Source organism: Thermobia domestica, chromosome 14 (genome assembly GCF_964235325.1).
Source record: "Thermobia domestica chromosome 14, izTheDome1.hap1.1, whole genome shotgun sequence".
In the NCBI taxonomy this organism is placed as follows: domain Eukaryota; kingdom Metazoa; phylum Arthropoda; class Insecta; order Zygentoma; family Lepismatidae; genus Thermobia; species Thermobia domestica.
Window position 1 is genome coordinate 3,832,047 of NC_137467.1, and position 27,111 is coordinate 3,859,157.

General features: G+C 40.1%; 1 protein-coding gene across 1 annotated transcript in view; it reads left to right on the forward strand.

Moving 5' to 3' along the window:
• The window catches only part of LOC145670651 (dynein axonemal heavy chain 1-like), a gene marked incomplete at its 3' end in the record, with an annotated part of 1,762,390 nt that overhangs the window by 80,555 nt on the left and 1,654,724 nt on the right, over positions 1-27,111 (forward strand). Inside the window, 2 exon segments of the mRNA XM_081739441.1 lie at positions 5,522-5,781; positions 14,688-14,913. Of these exon segments, the coding sequence (XP_081595567.1) occupies positions 5,522-5,781; positions 14,688-14,913 (486 nt within the window).

The following is a 27,111-nucleotide window of genomic DNA, read 5'->3' on the forward strand; positions in this document are numbered from 1 at the left end:
TATGTAAAAACAAACGTTATTTCTATATTACTGTTGGGTTTCTGGAAACGGAACTTTATAATGTTAGGTTCTTTTCTTACTACATTTGTATTCCACAGTTTTATCTGTTCTCCCTTTTCTTTTTCTTCTTCTCTCCTCTTCTCTCTCTCCCTGCCTCATTTATGAATCTCTGAGTAATAGCCATCCATTGGTTTCAATTTTTCATTGTGTGTGTTTCAGTTTCTCCCTACATCAACCTAGGAATCTTGTTTCGTCTCGGTGTTATTTCATTTATCGAAACTAATACATGTGTAGTTTGAAATAAGAATTGCGCTCATGTTGTTAGCTAAGGGGAGAAGAAAGGAGGAGAGAGAGAGGGTCTCTTTGCCTGACACGATTATGGGATAAGAAGGTGTATATCGGGTGTCCTAACTGCAGGGCGTTAGCTATCGCAATTTTTTTGATGCGGAGTGTACAATGTTTCTCTCGTAACCAAGTCGTAAGCCTTTCTAAAATCAATAAATAGTTGAGATAGCGGGGTATTGTATTACCATTTCTTTTCGAGTATAGCCTCGCTGCTTAATGGGACGTTAAACTTAACAACAACAAAATCAAATCTAATTCTATAAACTGATCCCGTATTAGGACGTAATGCAGGAGCGTACCCAGAAGCTGTTTCCAAGCTTTGGGGGAGTGTCCAATACAACAAACCACTACGTGCATGAAATATCGAAGGGGTATTATTCTGCACCCGAAAAGACGAAAAATAATTTTAAAATGCTTCCACCTATATTTTCAGAAAAAATGATAGAACTAGAAAGTTTTTAATAAAGGAAAGAGTACAGTTGAAGAGTAAGATGAAATTTTCATGCTACATCAATCATTTCTCTGTTAGACAATTATAATTTTGTTGAGAAAGTGTACAAATGTATATTGATGTAGGAAGGTTTTTTTTTGGGGGGGCGTACCCGGGGATCTTGTCGTGGGTGCACCCCTGTCCTAATGGAATATCTGATACTCCTGACAAATTGATTCTCAAACGGAGAATGAAATATTAGTAACAATGTATATCAAAATAAGAAGAATTTTGTATATAGTGTGCTTTATGGTCCTCTTTCTTGTTCTGGCTGTTTGACTTTAGGCAACCAATCAAACACACATATATATATATCAAGATGTATAACTTCCAGGCACTTAAGATGGTTAGACAACAAACTCAGCGTCTGCTATATGATGGACTACATAACATACACGTATTGGTAACGGGAGCAATGCCAGCTTCTAAAGAAATCAAGACCAAGGGCGCCCATGTTGTGGTTTCCAAGGGGGGCAAGTATAAGCGACAATTCAAATATAGTTTCAAATTTTGATGTAACTATTCTAAAAATTCTATTGGGTTTTCAATTTTACAAAGAATAATTTTTTCTAGGGGTCGAGCGTCCCACCTTGCCCCTCCGGATGGGCGCCCTTGATGAAGACAGCTAATCCTAGAACGTACATGTATAATCAGAGGTACTGAATATTGTGAACGAATGTTTTAGCTCCTTCGGGCTGTGTGATTAGCACCTTTGCCATGGGAGACCTATGTTCGATTACCAGTGGAGGTCATATGTTTTGTGTCCCACATTAAGCTGTAGGGAAAATAGCTTTGCTGTAGAAAGGGTTACTTAACTTTAATCTACCAATTGTAACCGCACTTTTTCATTATAAACTCCACTACACTGCAAGAAAAGTGGCACTGGAATAAGAAAGTCATAAAAAAAACCACTTTCACCTCCGCCTCCCAAAAGAGAAAAGCAAAAAATTTACTTTTCCCAAAAATCTTCATTTTATGAGAAAAATTTTTGTTATACACAATGAGGAGTTCAAAACTGTTTACGGTTCGTAAATCTATATATTAAAATACTAGAAAAGTTAATATGTTTGTGGCCAACCTTTTCGACAATGAGATCTCGAAAACAACAAATGCTAGAAACGTTCCGTTTTCGGTGGTCGACTCTAAATTTTGTGTAGATTTGCAGGTTTCCATTATTATTTTTTAAAAACTTGTATTTATTTTTCTATTTCACATTTTGGGCGTCGTTTTGATTCTATTACGTAGTTTAATATTGCCACTAGCAAGTTAAGGTTGATATCCTTGTGAAATGCAACCAGTAGAGGAGCTACGTAGAACGGGTTGATAGACATTTCAGGCGCTTTGCTTTAATCTAAATGACAAAACCTACTGCAAGCTGGCAACTTCGAAGATTTGTAGACCTGCAATGAGGAGTACTCGGATATGAAATCAAAAGAAAAATATTTGCATTTGGTATCATCTATTACTTATCCAATTTTCCTAGAAACTCGCCCCAATATTCTATATATTAAAATACTATATTTATATGATTGTCTATTGCAATTCACCAAGGATGTTATAAAATGGAGGATCTGCCTATACAACAAAATCGTGAAGCCATACGTCACAGCTTCGCCACACCTACTCTGCCCACTTCGCGCCACTAAGATCGCAATGTTTCGAGCTAACCATCATGGGGGACACAAGAGTAGCCAATCAAACGTGCCGGCTCAGACGATGCTCGTTTTTTTTTTTTTTTTTGCCTTCATTGAGTTCATATGATGAAGATACGTATGGGCAGATCCTCTATTTTATAACATCCTTCCAATACTAGTCTTGACAAAAAATTGCTGAGCGTAACGTACCAGAATATGCAAAAATCAATTATAAGGGCGGATTTTCATACAAGCGTCCGTGGCTTGCTTTTTCTATGTGTAGCCTACAGAAAGTTGTGCTACACGTACTTAGACAACTTTCCCAATTGGCTATTCAGCCACTTAACTGCCTATTATTGCAAATTGAAGAGTAGATTTTGCATTGCATTGACGCAAACCGTTACAGAAAGAGACTCCATACGCTTTCCAGGGAACAACCTAAAAGGCTACCTCCTCTGCATGAAAGGAAGGTTCTCCCTGTGCATGATTGAACAAAAAGCTTAGAGATTTTCGCAAACACTTGCGGTCAACTTGACTGCTATTAGTGATGTGTTACTATACATCTCCATAACGTTTTTCCGCGACTCGTACGTTGATACCCATAGGATGGTTGCTCGCCGTGCTGTAGCGATAAAATGGAATAATTTATTTTGTACTCCCTAGAGAGCGATTTGTGTCTTAAACTGAAGCACAGAGGACATCGTGTAAGCAAAAGGGATACTTTATTTGCTTACCTGCAGTAAACGCGATAACTTAGGGAAATCACCTCTAATGCATACATTGAAAACAAATTGTCTTTACTTACGTATTGTTATAGTTGGGTGTATATAACAATAACGCTAGTTCATTGACGAATATTACTTGTAACTTGGACTAATTCCATCCTTGAAACAATCAAAAGAAAAGAATTCAAGTCTACAAGGAATTCAAGGAAGTTTACAATTTTATAATTACAATAGTGTAAGAGTAAATTCTGAGAGTTACCAGTGAGTTTCCAGATCTGCCGAGGAAAATGTCAGGGAACACCGAAAAAGTACAGTCAATAGTACCTTAAATAATAGACGCAGCTAATGAAAAAGTAGCATACAAATTGTTTTATAGTACTGTTTTTTCTCTTAAAAAAGACATTTTTCTCTAGTAAATAAGAATATGAGGAATATTAAAATATTTTGAGATTATTAATTATGAATATTATTTGTGAACAGAACATATATGCATATTACTATTACTATTTACTATTGAGAATATATTTGTATATTGATATGAAATGAAAGGATTGATGGACTGTTAGCTAACATGTTTTGTTGCATGACAATTATAACAAAAAATAATATCACATTCTGCTTGTAGCTATTTCAAGGCATTAAGTGAGGAAATATTTATTTCTATTCGTAAGATAGGTGCAGAAAATCATCTACAACATTTAAACAATAGACCAAGAACAAAATTACCAACTCTAATGATTGGTAGTGACAGTGGAGTATCTGAGTAATTTAACCTGTCAATGGAAAACCTACCAACAATCTAGAAATAGCCAGTCATCATAACAAGATCAGAAAGGTAAAGGAAATGACAATTTACTTGGCCAGGAGAGTGTGTTGCCATTCTCAAAGTTCTTCAATAAACCAATCCGAGTTCAGGTATCCAAAAGAGGGGCTTAATATTGAAAGAGGGGCTTTTAATACTGTGCCATCAGTCGTAGCTCAAAATATTCATTAAAATAAACGCAACAAAATGGGGATGAAACTGATGCACAACACGGTACTTAACTGTAAATTATAGTTGAATTTGAATGAAATTCAAATGTTTCTATTTTGAAAAATGACTAATTGTGGGAAAAGTAAGAGAAAGAGAAAGGTTTTAATTAAGATAAAGGAATGAGCACTAGCCTGATATACCAACGTGAAATGGAAAGTGTCCTGGCGAAATAAGTTAAGAGTTTACACAATTATCACATGCTCACTTCACATCTAATACACAGCTATTTCACAATACTGTTTTGGCAGGACACTTTCCATTCCACCAGAAGTTGTTTACAATCTTTTACAAGGCTGATGAAATTTCTGACGTTTTAAAGAATAGCCTTATCGTTATTGCCTTTATACTTTTAATCTTTTAAAATGAGACTTAAAAGTTTTAATTATGCTCAAATAAGATTATGTCACTTCTTATTGAAGAACACAGTACTGTCATGTATTGAGTGAGATCACCCACTATATACGAGGGCCATTCGGAAAGTAACCTCCGATTGGTTAAACAAAAAACACCAAAGCGAATAAGAAGAATTTATTATATACATCAGAAAACTACTTCTTTGCTTCATTTTTCAATATAATTTCCATGAACATTCAAACACTTATCATATCTGCACTAGATTAGAAATCCCATCAGCATAAAAATCTCCCGCCTGTGCTTTGACCCACAGTACTTCATGTGGCCTAGTGTCTGTGTCACTATGTTATATAACACAGTCCTGGAAATATGAGGAAATTCATCGGAAAGCTCTGAGATTGTGAAACGTCGATTTTCAGGAACTTTTCCATCAATTTTCCGAACGAGTTGATCAGTGATCACTGTTGGCCTGCCACTCCTCTCTTCGTCATGAATATTTGTTCGTCCACTCTTAAATGAACGAACGCATTCACGAACAACTCCTTCACTCATCACACTTGGTCCATACACGGCACAAAGTTTCCGACGAATATAGCTGCTGCCGAATGTTATTTTGCCGTAAGAAAACATATAAAACAACTCCCACTTCGCATTTGGCGGGATTTTCTATTGCAGCATACATTTTGAAACGCTACAAAAGTGGAATTAGTGATTAGACAACCTTACTTTAACAAGGCTGGATGTAGACTGATCTACCCCGCATGTGTGTGTAAAGATGGTAGCGCCGCTCCCACTACTTTACGCACACTGATCAATCGGAGATTACTTTCCGAACGTACCACGTAGTTAAGAGTTTATCATAATAGCACACTTATGACAGTTGTTTCACCTTCTCTGCTGAACGTAGTAATAATTGTATTTGTTTTTATTTGTTTTTCAGCCTACACTTCACACTTTGTTTAAAAATGCAGTGATCCTCTCTCACGCAATCAATCAAGTGGACTCGTTGCTGTTGACGAAATTAAGATACGCGGAGAGTGTTTATCTAACGTCTGTGGGTCTGCTGGAGAAGGTAGTGGCTGACCTCGAAGAGCGGTTGTTGTTCTCCATCAGAAAAGCAGTCATCCCGTTGAAGGCATATGCTAGGGAGTACCAGAGGCATATGCCCCTCTATCTTATAAATATTGAACGATATATCTTGTAATTACACTTATTCTTCATTTTCTTTACAATAGTCCATAAGTTTACATATTAGCTTTTATGCGGTTTTTCTTATTAGTTTAAGTATTTTACTGTGGCGGCTATTGAGGGAAGTCACACATCGTTAAAAATTATAATTGTATTTCTACTGTCGTATTTGCCTGGTGTTGCATGAACACAAAACTTGATATGTTTCCCATCACTTTCTTAAATCCCCCCAGAAGAGGAAGCTTTCTTATTTTATATATATATAAATAAAACCCATTCCAAAGTTTGGAGCCCTTAAAAGTAGCAGTATGACAACCCACCGCCCCCCCCAGAAGTCGGTCCTGGATCCGCCCCTGCTTAAACCAGATATCATTCGAAACTCTACAACATTGTTAGTGTATAACCCCTTAATACAAGTAAAGACTGCGAATACTCGTCTGTTTAATTTTTATCAAAAATATAAAATCCGAGTATACTCGTGTTAACTTCTGTTTACTCGTTCATGTTTTAAAGGTACGATTATACTCGGTTATCCATGTTTCTGTATGTTTCCGCCAGATAGTGCTGTTCAAGTTGTTGTTTACGTGTTTTTCCATGACTTTGAGTTTAACGTCCGTTTCAGCAGCGAAGCTATATGAGACGGGACCTACTGATTAATGTGGAATCCGAACGACATGTGCTCCCACCGGACATGTCTTTCCAGTAGATATTGCTGTGATGTTCTCCATTCAGCATTCCAGGTTAGTTTCGTCTGCAGTGGTCAGTGTTGCCACAGTCCTAGCTCTGGAGTGGGCTGAAAAATAGTACCAAATTGAAACCAAAAGGGCTGAATTCATTATTTTATACCATTGGGGGTAAAAGTGTCCGAGAACGCGGAGGGACGCCGTCTCCCCACTTTCAGAAAATATCTGTGGCGTCCCCCACTTCTAAAAAATTACAATGGGCAAAGATAGGCACGCGGGACGGCGGGACGTCATGTACCTCCCTACTTTTTCAGATCCACTTTTACCCCTGAGTGTAATACATGGCTCTGTAACATAAAAGTAACAGAGGTAAAGTTCTATAACACTCCCCCCCCCTTTTCTAAGAGTTTAAATCAAGAGATTGTTTTTTTAAAATTAATTTTTAAAAACACCCAAATGGAACGACTAAAATTTCTACCACACTGCTTCTTTCTCGTCTCCTTTATGCGCGGCGCGTATGCGCTCATCTAGCGTCATTTGTTTTCCGATATAGTTCGAATTACGAATTTTCTACTCAAAGTTCGTAGCGATATGCGGTGTAACGTCACAGAAATGGACTCAAAAAATGCTGTTGAACATTCAGCGTACAGTATGAGTAACGTGAGATGTAGGAAAAGTCTTACTGGCATTTTTGAAAATTCGACAAATACTTGTTAAATGGTGCTGAATTGGGTATAATTGTACCAACGTTTTCACAAAAGGGGCTGAAAAATGCCAGCGTGGTACCAACGGGCCGATGAATGACAAAAAGGGCTGAATTTGGTGCAATTGTACCAAGTGTGGCAACACTGGCAGTGGTAGTTGTGATAAAGCAAATTCTGGCGCCTTCGTTTTCTTTCGTGATTCTTGACAGTATTTCTCTAGTGTTTCGTGGTTATTTTGATTATTCAAATGCATTTTGTAGCTTATTTCCACAAGCTTCGTCGCTAATGCTGGTCCCATATTGAGCACACGAATATACTCGGGATTTTATTTTAAGAACTTTTCAGATGCATGTATCTCATTGTTGAGTTCTCAACAATCAATATTATAAAAATCATTTATAATGTTATTTAGTGATTATTTCAATTGAGTAATATTTAAAAAAAGATTAAAATCGAAATACCTTTCTGTCTGTTTACGATCAATGTGTTAAGGGGTTATAATAACAAAAGAGTTCAATGATTAGATATATATACCAATCGATAGATAATGACAGTGGCGTATTTAGGGGGAGCTTCCGGGCTTAAGCCCTCCCCGAAATCTTACTTACTATAGTAAAGTATATGAAATATCTTGCAGAATTTTCACATTTCCAGGCAAAGCCCCCCCCCCCCGAAAGTTAGCAAAGCCCCCCGGAACCAAATCGTAAATACGCCACTGGATACTGGGCTGTATAAAATGATTTAAATCAAAATAAAATATCATGTGCAGTCTTCGAGAAAATCGCGAAAGACGATTTTTTTTTTAAAAATCTAAAAAGTAATGCTGTATCATAACCATTCCCCCTGTTAATGCCAAACCGATACTGAAGAGTTGAGTTGATTTTGAGTTTAACGTCCGTTTCAGCAGCGAAGCTATATGAGAAGAACTTACTGATTAACGTGGAATTCGAACGACATGAAATCCCTGCCGGGAATCGAACCGGAGTCTCCCACGCCAAAGACATGTACGCTAACCGCTTAGCCACAAAGTACCTCTTCTGATACTGAAGAATATGCCCAATCAAGCTTTCCATTCTGACACTAGCTACACGAAGGTACACAATGTTATTAATTAGATGCAGTCCCAAAGTAACATTAGACTTTATACTTTGATTCTGATGGAACTATAATATAACAACATTCCCTCATATCAGTGAACATCACGTGTTTCAACACAAGCGCCACCAAGCAGCCGACGGATTGCGTTTCCGATGAAATACGAGCAGAGCACGAAGAAATACGAGAATAACAAGAAGAGTCACGAAGACGACCCCTTCAATCCCTCCACAGGCTCCACCTGCAAAACTGGCTATAAAGGAAGACATCAGTCACCAATTAATATTGATCACATCCTACCTATCTGTTCAAGCTGCTATGGGTGGGAGAGATTTCATAACCTTATTTCTGCGCCGCTTGAGCAAGAGGTTCTTTACCAATCTCCGCGCTGTATTAGGCACGAGATATTATCCCACCTCTGCGGGTCTAGGTCAAAACCCCCACAGCCAAAACCCCCACACTCAAGAAATGTCAAAACGCCCACACGATCGGTCATAACCCCCACACAAATGGACAAATCCCCCAAACGCACGAACGGTCAAAACCCCCACAGCCAAAACCCCCACACTCAAGAAATGTCAAAACGCCCACACGATCGGTCATAACCCCCACACAAATGGACAAATCCCCCAAACGCACGAACGGTCAAAACCCCCACAGCCAAAAACCCCACACTCAAGAAATGTCAAAACGCCCACACGATCGGTCAAAACCCCCACACAAATGGACAAAACTCCCACACATAACAACGGTCACAATCTCCACATAAATGGACAAAACCCCCACACAAATGGACAAAACCCCCACACAATCGGACAAATCCCCCACACTCTGAAAATACCGTGATTACACGTCTTTGTTGCGGCTCTTTACGACGCCCACCTTAGTGTTTCTGTCATTACAAAACAGTGCAAGAAAAATAGTTGCAACATCGGTTTAAGTGGAATAAAAAATGTTATTAAAAAGTACAAGGGCAAGACATACAACCAGGATCATTTCAGAGTGTTGGAGATTTGACCGATTGTGTGGGAGTTTTGTCCATTTGTGTGGGGGTTTTGTCCATTTATGTGGGGATTGTGACCGTTGCTATGTGTGGCTGTTTTGTCCATTTGTGTGGGGATTTTGACCGATCGTGTGGGCGTTTTGACATTTCTTGAGTGTGGGGGTTTTGGCTGTGGGGGTTTTGACCGTTCGTGCGTTTGGGGGATTTGTCCATTTGTGTGGGGGTTATGACCGATCGTGTGGGCGTTTTGACATTTCTTGAGTGTGGGTGTTTTGGATGTGGGGGTTTTGACCGGTTCCCACCTCTGCACTGCTTGGGGCAAGAGATTCGTAACCAACAACCATAAACCTTAGCGCTGCTCTAGGTAGGAGGTCCAAATTATAGAGAAAGAATCATTAGAGACATTACTTCTTTGTACGTAATTCAGTGTATAAACTGTATAAAGGCTAGGAGAAAACCAGCGTACCCTTCTCTAACATACATTACAATATTGTCCAAAAATACCGCAATGCATTAATCAATAGACCATATGGAGTTAAACGAAGTAAATGCTTGAGATTAAATTCTCAATTTTCGAGAAAAAGAAACAATTCTTTATGGCTCTAAATAGTGTTTTGTTCATTACCAATAACAGCTGATAGTCCTTACAGGGTTTGTCCAAGAAGTTATTAGACTGGCCGCCGCGCAGCGCTCCAGCCGCTAGAGCTTGTCTATCTCATCTATGTCCTCGGAAAGTATGCGAACTATAACTCGGCCCCACCCCCGCCACCCTCTGACGGAGGAAATTATCCATTTGCGTACGGAAAAGAAGTGAATGATCTCAGCTGTGTTGCCAATTTGTCATTCAGTCGTTTGGTCTTGACGAGTGAAGATCGTAAGCTACTTAGAATGGCTAACAAGATAGAGGACAGCGAAGTGCATGAGATAATTCATTATAGCAACGCTTCCGCATCTAACAATTGAAAGATCTCGGCCGCAACAACTTCTCCCTCCTCTTTTGAGGGAGGTACGGGAAAGCACACATTGTCTGCAGCGCCAGAAGGGGCACAGATCAAATAGAAAGGCTCTACCAGAGAGCTCTCATTGGGTGGTATCGGTGGAGTGGGTCTTACCTAAGCATCGCACCTCGCGGCAGTCGCTTCTGAGCAGTAAGAGAATGAGGATCCATCTTTGCGCAAAGTGTGTTTTTTCATTTGGTCACGGATAAAAAAAAAAAGCGAAAACTGGAGCGGACGATAGAGCAGCGATACGCCATCAAATTCTGCGTTCGCTTGGACAAAACTGCTTCAGAAACTCTTGCCTTGATTGAGCAGGCCTACGAAGACAATGCCATGTCGAAAGCCCAAGTTTTTCTCTGGCATAGGAACTTCAAGGACGGGCGGGAGACAGTTGAGGATAAAGATCGGTCTGGACGCCCTTCGACGAGTTCTTCGGATAAAAACGTGTCAAAAGTAAAAGAACTCTTGGACTCTGACCGTCGGTTGAATCTACGATTAATAGAGGAAGAACTTAACATGTGCAAGTCAACGGTACACCACGCTGTAACCGAGAATTTGAACATGAGAAAAGTTTGTGCAAAACTGGTACCAAAAGTGTTAAGTGATGAACAAAAACAATGGCGAAGGTGACGTGTGCCTTGAAATGGCGGAGGTTGTGGAAGGAAAAGCAGACGTTTTCCTGTTCTCCAAAGTGAAAACCGCCCTGAAAGGTGCCAGTTTGATGACGTTGCCGCCATCCAGAAGGTCGTAACAAAATCTTTAAAAGGCACTTCGGAAGTTGACTTCCAGGGAGCGCATGAATCATGGAAATCCCGCTGGCAGGTGTGCATCGACGCCCAAGGGAACTATTTAAAAGAATTTTGAGGAGTTGTTAAAAATGGATGAATAAATTCCTGTTTATAGACTCAGTCTCATTACTTCTTGGACAAACCTTGTATTCCTATAGAAGAGATAATTTGTTACGATCACATAAGTGAAGCTTTTACACAATTAGCTGGAGATGTTCTCGGCCAAATTTGTTAGTGAAGTCAATTCGTCATACCTCCACAGGTAACGGTGATATTCATGTTCCATTTTCCAGTATTGAAACAAAGGATAGGTAAACACATATCACGCCGTTAGATGGCAGTAAACATCCTCCAGCAACTGACGAAATTACAACTTCAAGCATCTGATTCTTTTTACTGTCTACCATAGTATATTTACAACACATCGTAAGAAAATATACTATTTAGTAGCAGATAGTATATATATATATATATATATATATATATATATATATATTATTGTTTATCTTCTGGTGTCGATAATACACACTCTTAACCACGAAGGTTGCCTGATTCTTCAGCGAGAAAAAGAAACCTTTCAATTTAACGTCCCACGTTAGCTTATTAAGCTAAGGAAGACAGTGATTAAAGCAAGTGAATGATGATGGAAGAATTGGTAGAATAAGAAAGGGGAAGGAAATGGGAGTACGATGTTGTCCACCACAAACTTATTTCGCCGGGGATTGAACCAAGAACCTCATGTACCAGAGGTAAGCGCTCTACCACTTTCTTTTATTTTTTTTAAAAGTCAACCGATCATATCTCAGTTTAATGAGGATCAGAGTTTCCTCGTACACAAGGCTTCTTTAGCCTTCACTAAATAGCGTGACAAACATCTTGGCATTTAAAGGCGGCGCTCCAAGTTCCCTTTAAATCCTGCTAGCAAATGAGAGGCCAGCAGTATTGCCACGTTTATTTTTTACACATCCACGTTTATCCCCTGCCACCTGATCGCGCTGTGGTTTGTCTGCTTACCCATAGCCACACCCCTTTACCACTGGGCAACGTCACGCCATATCTTGCGTTTTATTCGTTTAGCTGAAATGCCAAGATGTTTGTCACAGGCCTTAAATTCGACAGGGACACGAACACATACATATCCAGGATAGTTAAAATTCCAAAGACTCTCCCACCGGGAAGAGAACCCGGGACCCCGTACACCAAAAGCGGACGTGCTAGCCACTAGATTAGCAGGGGGAGGGGCTAAACACTGAGCTACCGTGTCCCTTCAGAGACATAATGAGGAAGATATTTTAGTGATATATGTCATGTAATAGGATTTCGAGTTTAGCGCTCCTTTCTGCACTGATACTATATGAAATCCCTTAATACGGGATCCAAACCACATAAGCATCTGCTGGGAATCGAACCCATATCTCCTTGGCCAGAAGCACGTACGATACCTACATAGTTTTCGCGATATGATATAATATGGTTTCACACAGTAAAACGCGTCAGAAAAACTGTATGAGTATTAGATCTGACAAACATTATTTCTAGCAGTAACGAACACATTACTGGTAATTTTATAACTTTGTAGCAACGGAGAGGTTCAAGCAAGCCTGTAGTACACAATGTAATGTTCTACACTATTTTATGGTACACATGGACGCTGCGGATACATCAATTAAATACTAACACTTAAACCGTTGGAATAACAGTTTGGAACCAATAGACCTACCTCAATATTTTTCCTTTATTCACACAACATAACAAATATCACCCACCACACTAGATGATACTTTGCTGTATTAAAAAAACACCACTGAAGGACTGTGTATCCATCACGGCAAGTAATAGGGAACGTATTTATGTCTACTTATCAAAAGTAAAATAGTAAAAAAAGTAGAAACAAGTAAAATACGAAATGAGAAACAGCCCATTTCGAAAACGTCCTACACAAAATGACCAAAGAATAAAGTTCTTACAATGTCGTTACGTTCATTAGAAGATAATGACTCAAAGGCATAAACAAATACTAAATTCTGGCAACAGAATGTATTTGTTTTCGTTAGCATTTGGCAAACGTAAAAGTTCGAAATTTACAAATGTAGTGTTAAAGAAAGTGAGTGACGTAAAGTTTATAGTTAGTATACCATGGGGAATTCAATACTAAAATTCAGTCTCTGCCTCTCGAGAAAGGATTTTATAACGTTTGAGGTTGGCATCACTGCACTACTGGTGTTTGAACTGGATATCAAGATTTGACAGAGGTTCGACAGTGGCCGTTACGGCCTCGTGTGTGGTCGTGCTCTGTGAGGAAGAGAGTTGAGTGGGATTTCCTATACACCTACACTACACTTACACTTTTACATTTACACGTACATACATCCCCTTCTTTTTCTACTCTTTGTTCTTTTTTCATTTTACACTTCCCACTTTTCTCTAACTTTTTGCCCTGTTCAACTTGGCTTTCAGCCCTCTATCACTTTCTGAACTTCTTTCCCGATTTTGACCTTTTCCTGACCTTGGCCTTTTTCCCGATTGTGTCTTTCTTCCCAATTGTGTCCTGCATTTTATTCAATTTTGTTCCTGAATTACAAATCCTCCGTGTGAGGTACACATAAGACAATTTTGCATTTGTAGCACACATGACTTTAATGCTAGTATACCTACCTATTTGACCGATAATGGTCTCAAGACAAGAAAAGACTACCAACCGACAGGTTAGTCACTGGATATCAGCTGGTCGGAACATTTTTTTTTAAGACTAAAGTTGTGTTACACAGTACATTCCTTCACTACGGTGAAATCTATCATTTCAGATCAGTATTAAACCAGTGGCCCATTATTAGTATGCTCCAAGGGTATTGCCAGAACGAACTTTAAAAAGAAAAATTCTTATTAAATTCTGCAGGCTTTAGGTATATCAATTGTTCTATGTACTTCATTACTATACTCATTATACAATTCTTGTAATATATCTAGCCATTTATAATTTAAATGGGTAATATATCTGTTCCACATGTTTTGTTTAGATAAAAAGTTCTGTTAAACGTTCTAGGATATGTTGTTTTACGAAGACACATGCTCAAAATGGACTTATGGTTCTCGAGATATGGCTACTTAAATCTCTCGAAATTCGAACTTTTTTAGTCAATATCTGAGGAACGATGGCTAGTTGGCCAATGGACACCGGTTACTTTTTGGTACCAAAATGTTCACCATCCTCTTAAATATTGAGCACTAACAATATGATCTCTCTATGACTTACGGTTCCGGAGATATGGCTCCCTAAATGCCCCGAAAACGAATCTTTTTTTTTTTCTTCAATATCTCCGGAATGGTAAGTGAGCGAAACATTCCATGATAATTTTTGATGCTCTATCGAATACAGAGCTCAGAATTGCAAAATTTGCACATAACAGACACACACACACGGACAGAGAATTCAGTATCGAACTATTTAAGTTCGTTGAAAAAGACTCCTCGACAGGTAAATGCATTAAAAAAGAACACAGAAGATTGGAATTTTGCACGGTGAAGCAAGTATTATTTATCTACCATTATTAGTTTTTAACTACGACGAAATAGTACGTAATTTTGGTATTCACCTCGTAGTTTTGAAAGATGTTGCTAATAGACTTCCTGTTTTCTTTTGACTGTAGCGACTATGAGAAAGCAAACAAATCTGCCCAAGATATTAAAGAAGAGGGGCTGATGCATGTGCGTGAGAGAGAAATACTTGAAGAAACGATTCCCCAGACGATTGTAATGGGGCCTTTTACAGTCAACATCAGAGAGACAAAAGCAATGCTCAAGAAGAAACGGACCGACCTTCTCACTGCGTTACTTAACATGTTTGCTAAGAGATTACGAACACAAGTAGATAATGTAAGTATATTACGAACTTTAATAACTTTCTTTTATATATATATATATACGAGATGCATTAAAAAAGTTCCCGGAAAGTTGTAGTTTTGGTGTTTGTGATGCAAACACAATGAATCTTGTACACTACGGTCCATAGGTTGCCTAATTATGAATATGACAGGTGTGAACAGGCCATAACAATCAGTATACGAATAGTATACCTAAACACAAGAGTATGTGGTGATCAGTTCGTGCATTGTCGAAGTTTGAGCAACGCGCCAACATCAAGTTTGTAAACAAATTGAGGAAAACTGCTTCAGATACCTACTTTAATAGCCTTAAAGTCACTTTACGGTGACAATGCTTTAAGGAAAACAGCATCGGAACGCGTTTCGTCACGAGAGAAGACATCAAAATCAACGTGACGCCTGAACTTCGGAACTTCGAAAAGAGGCCTTTCGTCGGTGTTTCCAGCCGCAGGAGCGGTGGAGCAAATTTGTACAGGCCTGTAGCCAGCCCAAAAATTTAGGGGGGAGGCGGTCGAAGTTTGGGGGTGCCCGATCCAACCACATTATAGTTCATCATCATATTCTAGTTCACTTGTAAGTCTTCCGTGAAAATTTTAGGAGGGGCCAGTAAAAATTTAGGAGGGCCCGGCTCCCCTAGACCCCCTGAATACGGGCCTGAATGTGTATGTTCTGAAGGTACCTACTTTGAAGGTGATTGCGTAAATGTGTATTTATATTATCGTAATGGAGAGTTACAACAAAATTCCAGGAACTTTCTGACTGTACCTCGTATTTAGAGGTACGATCCTACGTGACAATACTAGAGAGTTCATGTTTTGTGTGAATGGTTTATGGTTTGAACCCAGAACAAGTGAGTTTGTGTTGTACAACATCGTGTCTGGGGACTTCGTCGAGTTCTTCCATTTGCTCCCACAAGTTCCACATATTCTCAAGCTCTTTCATAATAATTTACGTTTGTCAATCATTCGTTCTTTTAGCCTAAAGAGCATATACTCGTGGGGCATTAAAGTTGAAATTTAATTTCCAATATGAAATCTTCTCTCTATTACTATTGGAGGAAGCGGTGGCAGTGGTAAGGCGTTCATCAATGAGGTGTGGCGTCTCTGATTGTGTTCCAGCTCATGCCAAGTGAACTTTGTGGTGGACAATCACCGTGTGCGTGGGTTTTCTCGGAGTTCTCCCATTTTCTCTCACTTTCTTCATTCCACAATTTCATTCATTTCTCACCATCACCGTCTCCTTTAGCCTAGCCAGCATTACCGTGGGACTTTAAAGATTTCTAATTTTCTCCCTACCATTACATATTATTGCCTTAACACATATTTCCTAACCATTTCCTTAACCTTTTTTTTATTTGATATGCAAATAAAACAGTTAGTGAAATTAATACCAAATTATGTACACTCGTGTTTAGTTTAACTATAGAAATAAGAAGGAAAACCAGTTTAGTATTATTAAGCTTATTAAGGCAACATTAATATTCTACTTTTTTTTAATTTTTTAATCTTGTTTGTGAAGAACGTATACAGAGTGTCTCAAAAGTCCCCTGATATAGGGTAACTCTGTTATTATTAGAGTTATAACAAAATATAAGAGGAAAAACTGTCTCCAAATATGTTTTCAATCTAAAGTGAAGATTTTTCTTTTAATCTTATGAGCCGTTTGGACTGTATACTCTTTATGCGTCCAAAGTTAAATGAAAATGCAAAGTTACTATTTACTTGGACCCATAACTTAAAGTGAATGGGGGCTGGCCATTGACACGTTAGCATAAAATACAATTACTTCATTCACTTATGTTGTAGGTTCAGGTAAATGCCAACGTTGCATTTGCATTTAACATTGGGCGCATAAAGAGTGTACAGCCCAAACCACTCGTCCGATTTGAAATTTTTTTTTAGATTGAAAACATCATATTTGGAAACGATTTCCCCTATTACATTTGTTGTACCTCTGATTATAACAGAGTTACACTGTCAGAAGACTTTTGAGACACCCTATATATATACAGGGTTTTCATAAAGTCTGGACGGATTTAATTCGCTTATAATTTACATAAAAATGCTCATATTGAAATCAAATAAAGTGCAAACGGTAGCGGAAGGACTAAAGTTTTACCTGTAATCTGCACCAGCTCAATTCATTCACCGCCACACCTCCAACTGGGTGCCATTTACGTCCACACATTCGCGTAGGCGGCGCTGGAATCCACTCACAGCGTCCGCCGTGTTGAACCGGATGTCCAAATCTTCATCATGCAGATCCTGGACTATCTTGATTTTGTAACCTTTGGCCTTGATCGTCTTCTTGGCTATCTTAAACACGGTTGTCTGTGGAATTCCGAGTTCCATGGACCGTCTAGGAATCGACTTCTGTGGGCTGTTGATGATGCTTTCCCTTACCCTGCTCACTGTTGCAGGCGATGTTGGCGGCCTCCCACTTCGAGGACGGTCCAGGACGCTTTCTGTCTCCAAGAACTTAGCATGCCACTTTCGGATTGCACTCTCAGTCGGGAAGGCTTTTTGAACTCTTTGGTTAACTTTCGACACGCCAGAATTGGTGATTTTAGCTCTGCGTACCACAGAACACATTGCGCTTTCTCTTTCACCGACGCCATCTTTGATACGGTAAAAAAAATAGTCTTCTCAGAGAAGCTTTTCATTTATTTATTTCTTTCAAAGGCACACACACCAATACAGCTTACAACTTACTTTTAACAGACAACATTGAAACAACAATGAAACCAACAATGGATGGAATTTGGTAAGAAACTGACCCTTGCCCTCCCTCTCCCTCTCTCAACGTGTTCAGAGTTGCCGCTTATCTAACAGTGTTGCCAAGTAAAAATTAATCCTTCCGCTACCGTTTGCACTTTATTTGATTTCATTATGAGCATTTTTATGAAAATTATAATCAAATTAAATCCGTCCAGACTTTATGAAAACCCTGTATATATATATATATATATATATATATATATATATATATATATATATATATATATATATATATATATATATATATATATATATATATATATATCAAATCGGACATTGCCAAATCCATTCTCAGGCGTCTTCAAAGGAAGTGGAAGAGCGTTGAAGTAACCCACGATTTTTTTTTGTTAGTTATATGGCAGACATATTTCAACAAGACCTACGGGAAAACAAAGCGATGTTGTATATTTTTTTTACCCTTTTATACAAACTTAGTAAACAATTTGTTTCTTCTTTATAATTCCATACTTAATACACTGGATTACTTTAAAAAAGACTAGTTCATTGTTTTTTGCATGAGTGTGGTACTATTATTATTATTGATAAATATTAGCAAAATGTATTAAGAAGCCTCATCCCGGCGAAATTAAAATACCGCTAATTTTATAGTAATCATGTGATATTTTCAACTAGATAGAAGATAATCGAAATGTGGAACAAGAGCGCCCTAGACGATATTATTTTACATGAGATACCGTTATCATGATTCACTTATCTACTTTCGATTTCGAGCCATTTTGAAAATCGGCATTTATTTTCGCGTTTCTAAACGGCTGAAAACAGAAAGTCACTAGGTGACTTGTGATAGCGGTACCTCACGCAAAATAATAATGTCTAGGCCGCTCTTGTTCCACATTTCAATTATCTTTTATCTGTTTGAAGATATCACATAATTACTGTAAAATTAGCGGTATTTTAATTTCGCCGGGATGAGGCCTCCTAAGTTTTAATGTAAGTTTCGCGTGCCAACAACGCATCGCGTCAACACCACATTCATGCCGTTTAAGGCATATTTGGAGTGTTATTTATGAGTGCGGTAAGGGTAACTTTTCTGGTTGAATACAAAGGAAGCCGGTTGGGAACGATTTGAACGTAGGAAGTATATATTGTAATATACCATGTGCTTGTGTTTATAAACATGACGCATGCTCCTGTTTGTAAACAACAACCACATGTGTTTTCGATGGAGTACTACACCTCATTGTTGGATTACTACAAGAAGTAAACAACGGACACCCAGCACCATCTACAAATCACATTACGACAAGGGAGCAGCAGCGCCACCGCTGCCCTGAGCACCTGTATGACGTAGAGGATTCGACGGACAGTCACCAGTCTGCGATTTGTCACCCCTTTTCTAGCTTGGCTGGAGCTCTAGGAGAAACCCAACCTAAAAGCTTCTAGTTTGCTGATGAACTCTAGGCTTTCCTTCCTTCTACCTTAGCTTGCACGGAGCTCTGTCGGGATTCCAACCTCAGTTGCTTAGACTACTTCGAGGCTCTGTGACTTTTAACCCCCTCACTGTTTGCTTTAGAGCATTGGGGTTTCCTACACCACTCTAAGCTTGCCTGGAGCTCTAGGAGAAACCCAACCAAAAAGCTTCTAGTTTGCTGCTAAAGTCTAGGCTTTCCTTCCTACTACCTTAGCTTGCACGGAGCTCTGTCGGGATTCCAACCTCAGTTGCCTAGACTACTTCGAGGCTCTGTGACTTTTAATCTCCTCACTGCTTGCTTCAGAGCATTGGGGTTTCCTACACCACTCTAAGCTTGCCTGGAGCTCTAGGAGAAACCCAACCTAAAGGCTTCTAGTTTGCTGATGAACTCAAGGCGTTCCTTCCTCCTAGCTTAGCTTGCACGGAGCTCTGTCGGGATTCCAACCTCAGTTGCCTGGACTAGTTCGAGGATTTAACCTCCTAACTGCTTGCTTCAGAGCATTGGGGTTTCCTACACCACTCTAAGCTTGCCTGGAGCTCTAGGAGAAACCCAACCTAAAAGCTTCTAGTTTGCTGATGAACTTTAGGCTTTCCTTCCTCCTACCTTAGCTTGCACGGAGCTCTGTCGGGATTCCAACCTCAGTTGCTTAGAGTACTTCGAGGCTCTGTGACTTTTAACCTCCTCACTGTTTGCTTCAGAGCATTGGGGTTTCCTACACCACTCTAAGCTTGCCTGGAGCTCTAGGAGAAACCCAACCTAAAAGCTTCTAGTTTGCTGATGAACTTTAGGCTTTCCTTCATCCTACCTTAGCTTGCACGGAGCTCTGTCGGGATTCCAACCTCAGCTGCTTAGACTATTTCGAGGCTCTGTGACTTTTAACCTCCTCACTGCTTGCTTCAGAGCATTGGAGTTTCCTACACCACTCTAAGCTTGCCTGGAGCTCTAGGAGAAACGCAACCTAAAAGCTTCTTGTTTGCTGATGAACTCTAGGCTTTCCTTCATCCTACCTTAGCTTGCACGGAGCGCTGTCGGGATTCCAACCTCAGTTGCCTAGACTACTTCGAGGCTCTGTGACTTTTAATCTCCTCACTGCTTGCTTCAGAGCATTGGGGTTTCCTACACCACTCTAAGCTTGCCTGGAGCTCTAGGAGAAACCCAACCTAAAAGCTTCTAGTTTGCTGATGAACTCAAGGCGTTCCTTCCTCCTAGCTTAGCTTGCACGGAGCTCTGTCGGGATTCCAACCTCAGTTGCCTGGACTAGTTCGAGGATTTAACCTCCTAACTGCTTGCTTCAGAGCATTGGGGTTTCCTACACCACTCTAAGCTTGCCTGGAGCTCTAGGAGAAACCCAACCTAAAAGCTTCTAGTTTGCTGATGAACTCTAGGCTTTCCTTCCTCCTACCTTAGCTTGCACGGAGCTCTGTCGGGATTCCAACCTCAGTTGCCTAGACTACTTCGAGGCTCTGTGACTTTTAATCTCCTCACTGCTTGCTTCAGAGCATTGGGGTTTCCTACACCACTCTAAGCTTGCCTGGAGCTCTAGGAGAAACGCAACCTAAAAGCTTCTAGTTTGCTGATGAACTTTAGGCTTTCCTTCATCCTACCTTAGCTTGCACGGAGCTCTGTCGGGATTCCAACCTCAGCTGCTTAGACTATTTCGAGGCTCTGTGACTTTTAAAATCCTCACTGCTTGCTTCAGAGCATTGGAGTTTCCTACACCACTCTAAGCTTGCCTGGAGCTCTAGGAGAAACCCAACCTAAAAGCTTCTAGTTTGCTGATGAACTCTAGGCTTTCCTTCCTCCTACCTTAGCTTGCACGGAGCTCTGTCGGGATTCCAACCTCAGTTGCCTAGACTACTTCGAGGCTCTGTGACTTTTAATCTCCTCACTGCTTGCTTCAGAGCATTGGGGTTTCCTACACCACTCTAAGCTTGCCTGGAGCTCTAGGAGAAACGCAACCTAAAAGCTTCTAGTTTGCTGATGAACTTTAGGCTTTCCTTCATCCTACCTTAGCTTGCACGGAGCTCTGTCGGGATTCCAACCTCAGCTGCTTAGACTATTTCGAGGCTCTGTGACTTTTAAAATCCTCACTGCTTGCTTCAGAGCATTGGAGTTTCCTACACCACTCTAAGCTTGCCTGGAGCTCTAGGAGAAACCCAACCTAAAAGCTTCTAGTTTGCTGATGAACTTTAGGCTTTCCTTCATCCTACCTTAGCTTGCACGGAGCTCTGTCGGGATTCCAACCTCAGCTGCTTAGACTATTTCGAGGCTCTGTGACTTTTAACCTCCTCACTGCTTGCTTCAGAGCATTGGAGTTTCCTACACCACTCTAAGCTTGCCTGGAGCTCTAGGAGAAACGCAACCTAAAAGCTTCTAGTTTGCTGATGAACTTTAGGCTTTCCTTCATCCTACCTTAGCTTGCACGGAGCTCTGTCGGGATTCCAACCTCAGCTGCTTAGACTATTTCGAGGCTCTGTGACTTTTAACCTCCTCACTGCTTGCATCAGAGCATTGGAGTTTCCTACACCACTCTAAGCTTGCCTGGAGCTCTAGGAGAAACGCAACCTAAAAGCTTCTAGTTTGCTGATGAACTTTAGGCTTTCCTTCATCCTACCTTAGCTTGCACGGAGCTCTGTCGGGATTCCAACCTCAGCTGCTTAGACTATTTCGAGGCTCTGTGACTTAACCTCCTCACTGCTTGCTTCAGAGCATTTCCTACACCACTCTAAGCTTGCCTGGAGCTCTAGGAGAAACCCAACCTAAAAGCTTCTAGTTTGCTGATGAACTTTAGGCTTTCCTTCATCCTACCTTAGCTTGCACGGAGCTCTGTCGGGATTCCAACCTCAGCTGCTTAGACTATTTCGAGGCTCTGTGACTTTTAACCTCCTCACTGCTTGCTTCAGAGCAATGGAGTTTCCTACACCACTCTAAGCTTGCCTGGAGCTCTAGGAGAAACCCAACCTAAAAGCTTCTAGTTTGCTGATGAACTTTAGGCTTTCCTTCATCCTACCTTAGCTTGCACGGAGCTCTGTCGGGATTCCAACCTCAGCTGCTTAGACTATTTCGAGGGTCTGTGACTTTTAAACTCCTCACTGCTTGCTTCAGAGCATTGGAGTTTCCTACACCACTCTAAGCTTGCCTGGAGCTCTAGGAGAAACGCAACCTAAAAGCTTCTAGTTTGCTGATGAACTTTAGGCTTTCCTTCATCCTACCTTAGCTTGCACGGAGCTCTGTCGGGATTCCAACCTCAGCTGCTTAGACTATTTCGAGGCTCTGTGACTTTTAACCTCCTCACTGCTTGCTTCAGAGCATTGGGGTTTCCTACACCACTCTAAGCTTGCCTGGAGCTCTAGGAGAAACGCAACCTCAAAGCTTCTAGTTTGCTGATGAACTTTAGGCTTTCCTTCATCCTACCTTAGCTTGCACGGAGCTCTGTCGGGATTCCAACCTCAGCTGCTTAGACTATTTCGAGGCTCTGTGACTTTTAACCTCCTCACTGCTTGCTTCAGAGCAATGGAGTTTCCTACACCACTCTAAGCTTGCCTGGAGCTCTAGGAGAAACGCAACCTAAAAGCTTCTAGTTTGCTGATGAACTTTAGGCTTTCCTTCCTCCTACCTTAGCTTGCACGGAGCTCTGTCGGGATTCCAACCTCAGTTGCCTAGACTACTTCGAGGCTCTGTGACTTTTAACCTCCTCACTGCTTGCTTCAGAGCATTGGGGTTTCCTACACCACTCTAAGCTTGCCTGGAGCTCTAGGAGAAACCCAACCTAAAAGCTTCTAGTTTGCTGATGAACTTTAGGCTTTCCTTCACCCTACCTTAGCTTGCACGGAGCTCTGTCGGGATTCCAACCTCAGCTGCTTAGACTATTTTGAGGCTCTGTGACTTTTAACCTCCTCACTGCTTGCTTCAGAGCATTGGAGTTTCCTACACCACTCTAAGCTTGCCTGGAGCTCTAGGAGAAACGCAACCTAAAAGCTTCTAGTTTGCTGATGAACTTTAGGCTTTCCTTCATCCTACCTTAGCTTGCACGGAGCTCTGTCGGGATTCCAATCTCAGCTGCTTAGACTATTTCGAGGCTCTGTGACTTTTAACCTCCTCACTGCTTGCTTCAGAGCATTGGAGTTTCCTACACCACTCTAAGCTTGCCTGGAGCTCTAGGAGAAACCCAACCTAAAAGCTTCTAGTTTGCTGATGAACTTTAGGCTTTCCTTCCTCCTACCTTAGCTTGCACGGAGCTCTGTCGGGATTCCAACCTCAGTTGCCTAGACTACTTCGAGGCTCTGTGACTTTTAATCTCCTCACTGCTTGCTTCAGAGCATTGGAGTTTCCTACACCACTCTAAGCTTGCCTGGAGCTCTAGGAGAAACCCAACCTAAAAGCTTCTAGTTTGCTGATGAACTCTAGGCTTTCCTTCCTCCTACCTTAGCTTGCACGGAGCTCTGTCGGGATTGCAACCTCAGTTGCTTAGACTAGTTCGAGGCTTTAACCTCCTAACTGCTTGCTTCAGAGCATTGGGGTTTCCTACACCACTCTAAGCTTGCCTGGAGCTCTAGGAGAAACCCAACCTAAAAGCTTCTAGTTTGCTGATGAACTTTAGGCTTTCCTTCATCCTACCTTAGCTTGCACGGAGCTCTGTCGGGATTCCAACCTCAGCTGCTTAGACTATTTCGAGGGTCTGTGACTTTTAACCTCCTCACTGCTTGCTTCAGAGCATTGGGGTTTCCTACACCACTCTAAGCTTGCATGGAGCTCTAGGAGAAACCCAACCTAAAAGCTTCTAGTTTGCTGATGAACTCTAGGTTTTCCTTCCTCCTACCTTAGCTTGCACGGAGCTCTGTCGGGATTGCAACCTCAGTTGCTTAGACTAGTTCGAGGCTTTAACCTCCTAACTGCTTGCTTCAGAGCATTGGGGTTTCCTACACCACTCTACTTAGCTTGGCCGGAGTTCTGTAGAGATTCTGCCTGCAGGTTGTAAGTTCTTGGGCTACCTTTTCTGTAGCTCACTTTAGAAAAAGTTATATTCTAATAGTTCTGTAAATACTGTTGTTATTAGAGAATTTGTATAATAAACCAGGAGTGCGAATCGTTTCCGGACTTTGATTTACTAAACCTAGCTCTAGCTACCTCCACAAAGGGAAGAATTTTACAATATAAAAACTACTTTATTTTTAGTTAAAACCCTTCATATGTAGCTACTCTGTTTCACCTGTAACGGGACATATTCAGCTCAGCAGCTCTCAAGAGGGAGAAGGAAACGGAAACTACATACTTTACTTTCAAAGATATTTTCTTTTCTACATTTTTTATTTACCTAGTTTTTTGCTCAGCGCTTTTCTTATGTCACGCTAGTGACAATATAAGCTCGTAGTTATTTTTTTCAGTTCCAGGGTTCAGTGCAGTGGTAGCAATTGCCAGTGTAGCGTGAGCTGGCTTCGCACTGAAACAATCTCGATAGGGATTTGTTTTAGATACTTTCCGGGAGAACCGTGCAGAGATGACTTGTTCAATTTAAGTTAGGTCCCTTGAGAGTATAGATTTATCAGAATTGGTTACGTTAAGTGCAACGATAAATATATGCTTCCAACGAGAAATGCACTTAAGGGATAGTAAAAATCCCCAGATTGAATAGGGATAGACTAACGTCAAATATACAGACAGATTAGTATTTTTGTTATCCTTTTCTGAATGTGGATATATTAACATGTTCAAGGACAGTTCTGTTAAACTCTTGTTGTAAATTCTGGTTTTTAAATGAAAGATCAGTAGTTGACTTGTTGTATTAGAATGCAAGTCTTGGCTTTGAGTCCCCAAGAAGTCTAGCTGTTACAGAGGCCTTACTGATAGATAATTTCTGGTTGCACTCTCAGAAGGAAGAACATGACGATTGGAATCAACGTTGTTTATTAAGCAGTTTATCTGAACTTAAGTAAAGATCAAATATCTCGAGTAGAAGGTTTATTTTTCTTACCATTTTATATATAATATCCTTGTAAATCCAAGTTAGATCTGCAAAAGTATATTTGCTTCAAGAAGCAAATACTTGCGTTGGTGTACGCCAGAGACCATATAAGTGAAGTAATGGATCTTCAACAGTTTTTCAAGCTACATAATGTCAACACCTATCTTGTATCGTAACATACCGGTACTCTATTTTTCTTCTTCGGTCATCTATTGAGAATTTCTGAAATGAAATGAAATCTTTGAGTTTTACGTCCCACGGTTATGCCGGTGAGGCTAAAGGAGACGGTGATGATGAGTAATGAATGAAATGGAGAAATGAAGAAAGTGGGAGGAAACGGGAGAACCCAGAAGAAACCCACGCACACGGTGTTTGTCCACCACAAAGTTCACTTGGCAAGGGCTGGGATCGAACCCGGGACAAGGGAATTTCTATGTATATCTTCTCCTCTTCTGCTGATTGAATCAAATGTTCCAAATGACTAACACACGTAAGTTTATCGGGATCGTAATACGCCAAATTATGGATGCATTAAAATATCAAATACTAGTCTACTTTTGATAAAGTGGGTACTTTCAAATATCTAGGAGCAATATTAACTGACGTAAACCATATATACGAAGAAATTAAATGTCGACTGAAAGCAGGGTATTCGTGTTATTATTCAGTGAATTTGAAGCTTAAAATATATAAAACGATAATCATGCCTGTTGTTCTGTATGGTTGCGAATCACATTATTTTGAGGGAAGAACGTAGACTGAAAGTATTTATGAACAAGATTCTGAGACGAATATTTGGACAAAAGAGAAACGGGAATGGGGAATGACGGAAACTTCAAAACGAGAAACTACATAATGTATACTATTTACCAAACATCGTTAGGGTCATTAAGTCTAGGAGGTTCAGGTGGGCAGATCATGCAGGCAGAATGGAAGAACGTAGGAACGCTTTCAAAGTTTTAACTAGAAATCCAATCGAAAAACGACCACTAGAAAGACCTAGGCGCAGATGTGAGGACAATATTAAAATGGATCTGGCAGAAATAGGAATACAAAATAGAAACTGGATCCAGTTGGCTAAGGATAGAAGTGAGTAGAGAGGTTTTGTGAGCGCCACATTGAACCACCGGGTTTCATAGGTCATACAGTTAGTTAGTTTTAGTTTCAAATTACTAGTGAATTCTGTCTACAGAAGTTGACGAATATTTATCCATTTTCATTTTTTTTTTACCTAAACCATATTGCCTACAACACTATCTTCCTGTCCTTTTCCAACAGCTTCATTATATATATATATATATATATATATATATATATATATATATATATATATATATATATATATATATATATATATATATATATATATATATATATATGTGTGTGTGTGTGTGTGTGTGTTGTGTTCATGTATATATGTATGTAATGATGTGAATCAATGTATCTTGTTGTTTTTTATTGTATCAAATAGTTTTCAACTTTTGTTAGTAGTTAGGTCCTTATGCCACTAACCTTGCTGCTGTAGAAAAAATACAAATAAATAAATAAATAAATATTCTATATCCGTCTCTTCTCTTCCGCATTACCCTACCATCTAACCTCACAATCTCCCACCAAGTTTAGATTATTTTGTTTCGTTTCTTCTTTAAGATTTTCTAATTTCTCTCCCTGTAACTTGCTACAGTGAGTGCAACATGGTATGTATCCTAAACCTCTTGCTCTAGTTTATCATCCCTCATCCAGTGCTTTTTCTCTTATTGTTCCTTTCGTGTCCAATAGTTCTTCCCAAGACATCCATCTCTCGGAGATCCGAATGGGAGGATGTTTTACCTCCGGAACTATATATTGATCTGCAAAAAACAATTGAACATATTTTCTTTTTCTGCAATCAGCAAGCTAGAGAAAAATTTGCGTGGTAGTTTCCTCTCTGCAGTATATATCGAGTGTTCTAAAAATGCCGCCCACATACTACTACAAGCTTAATACTATTCTACAACTGAAAATAACGCAACATATAT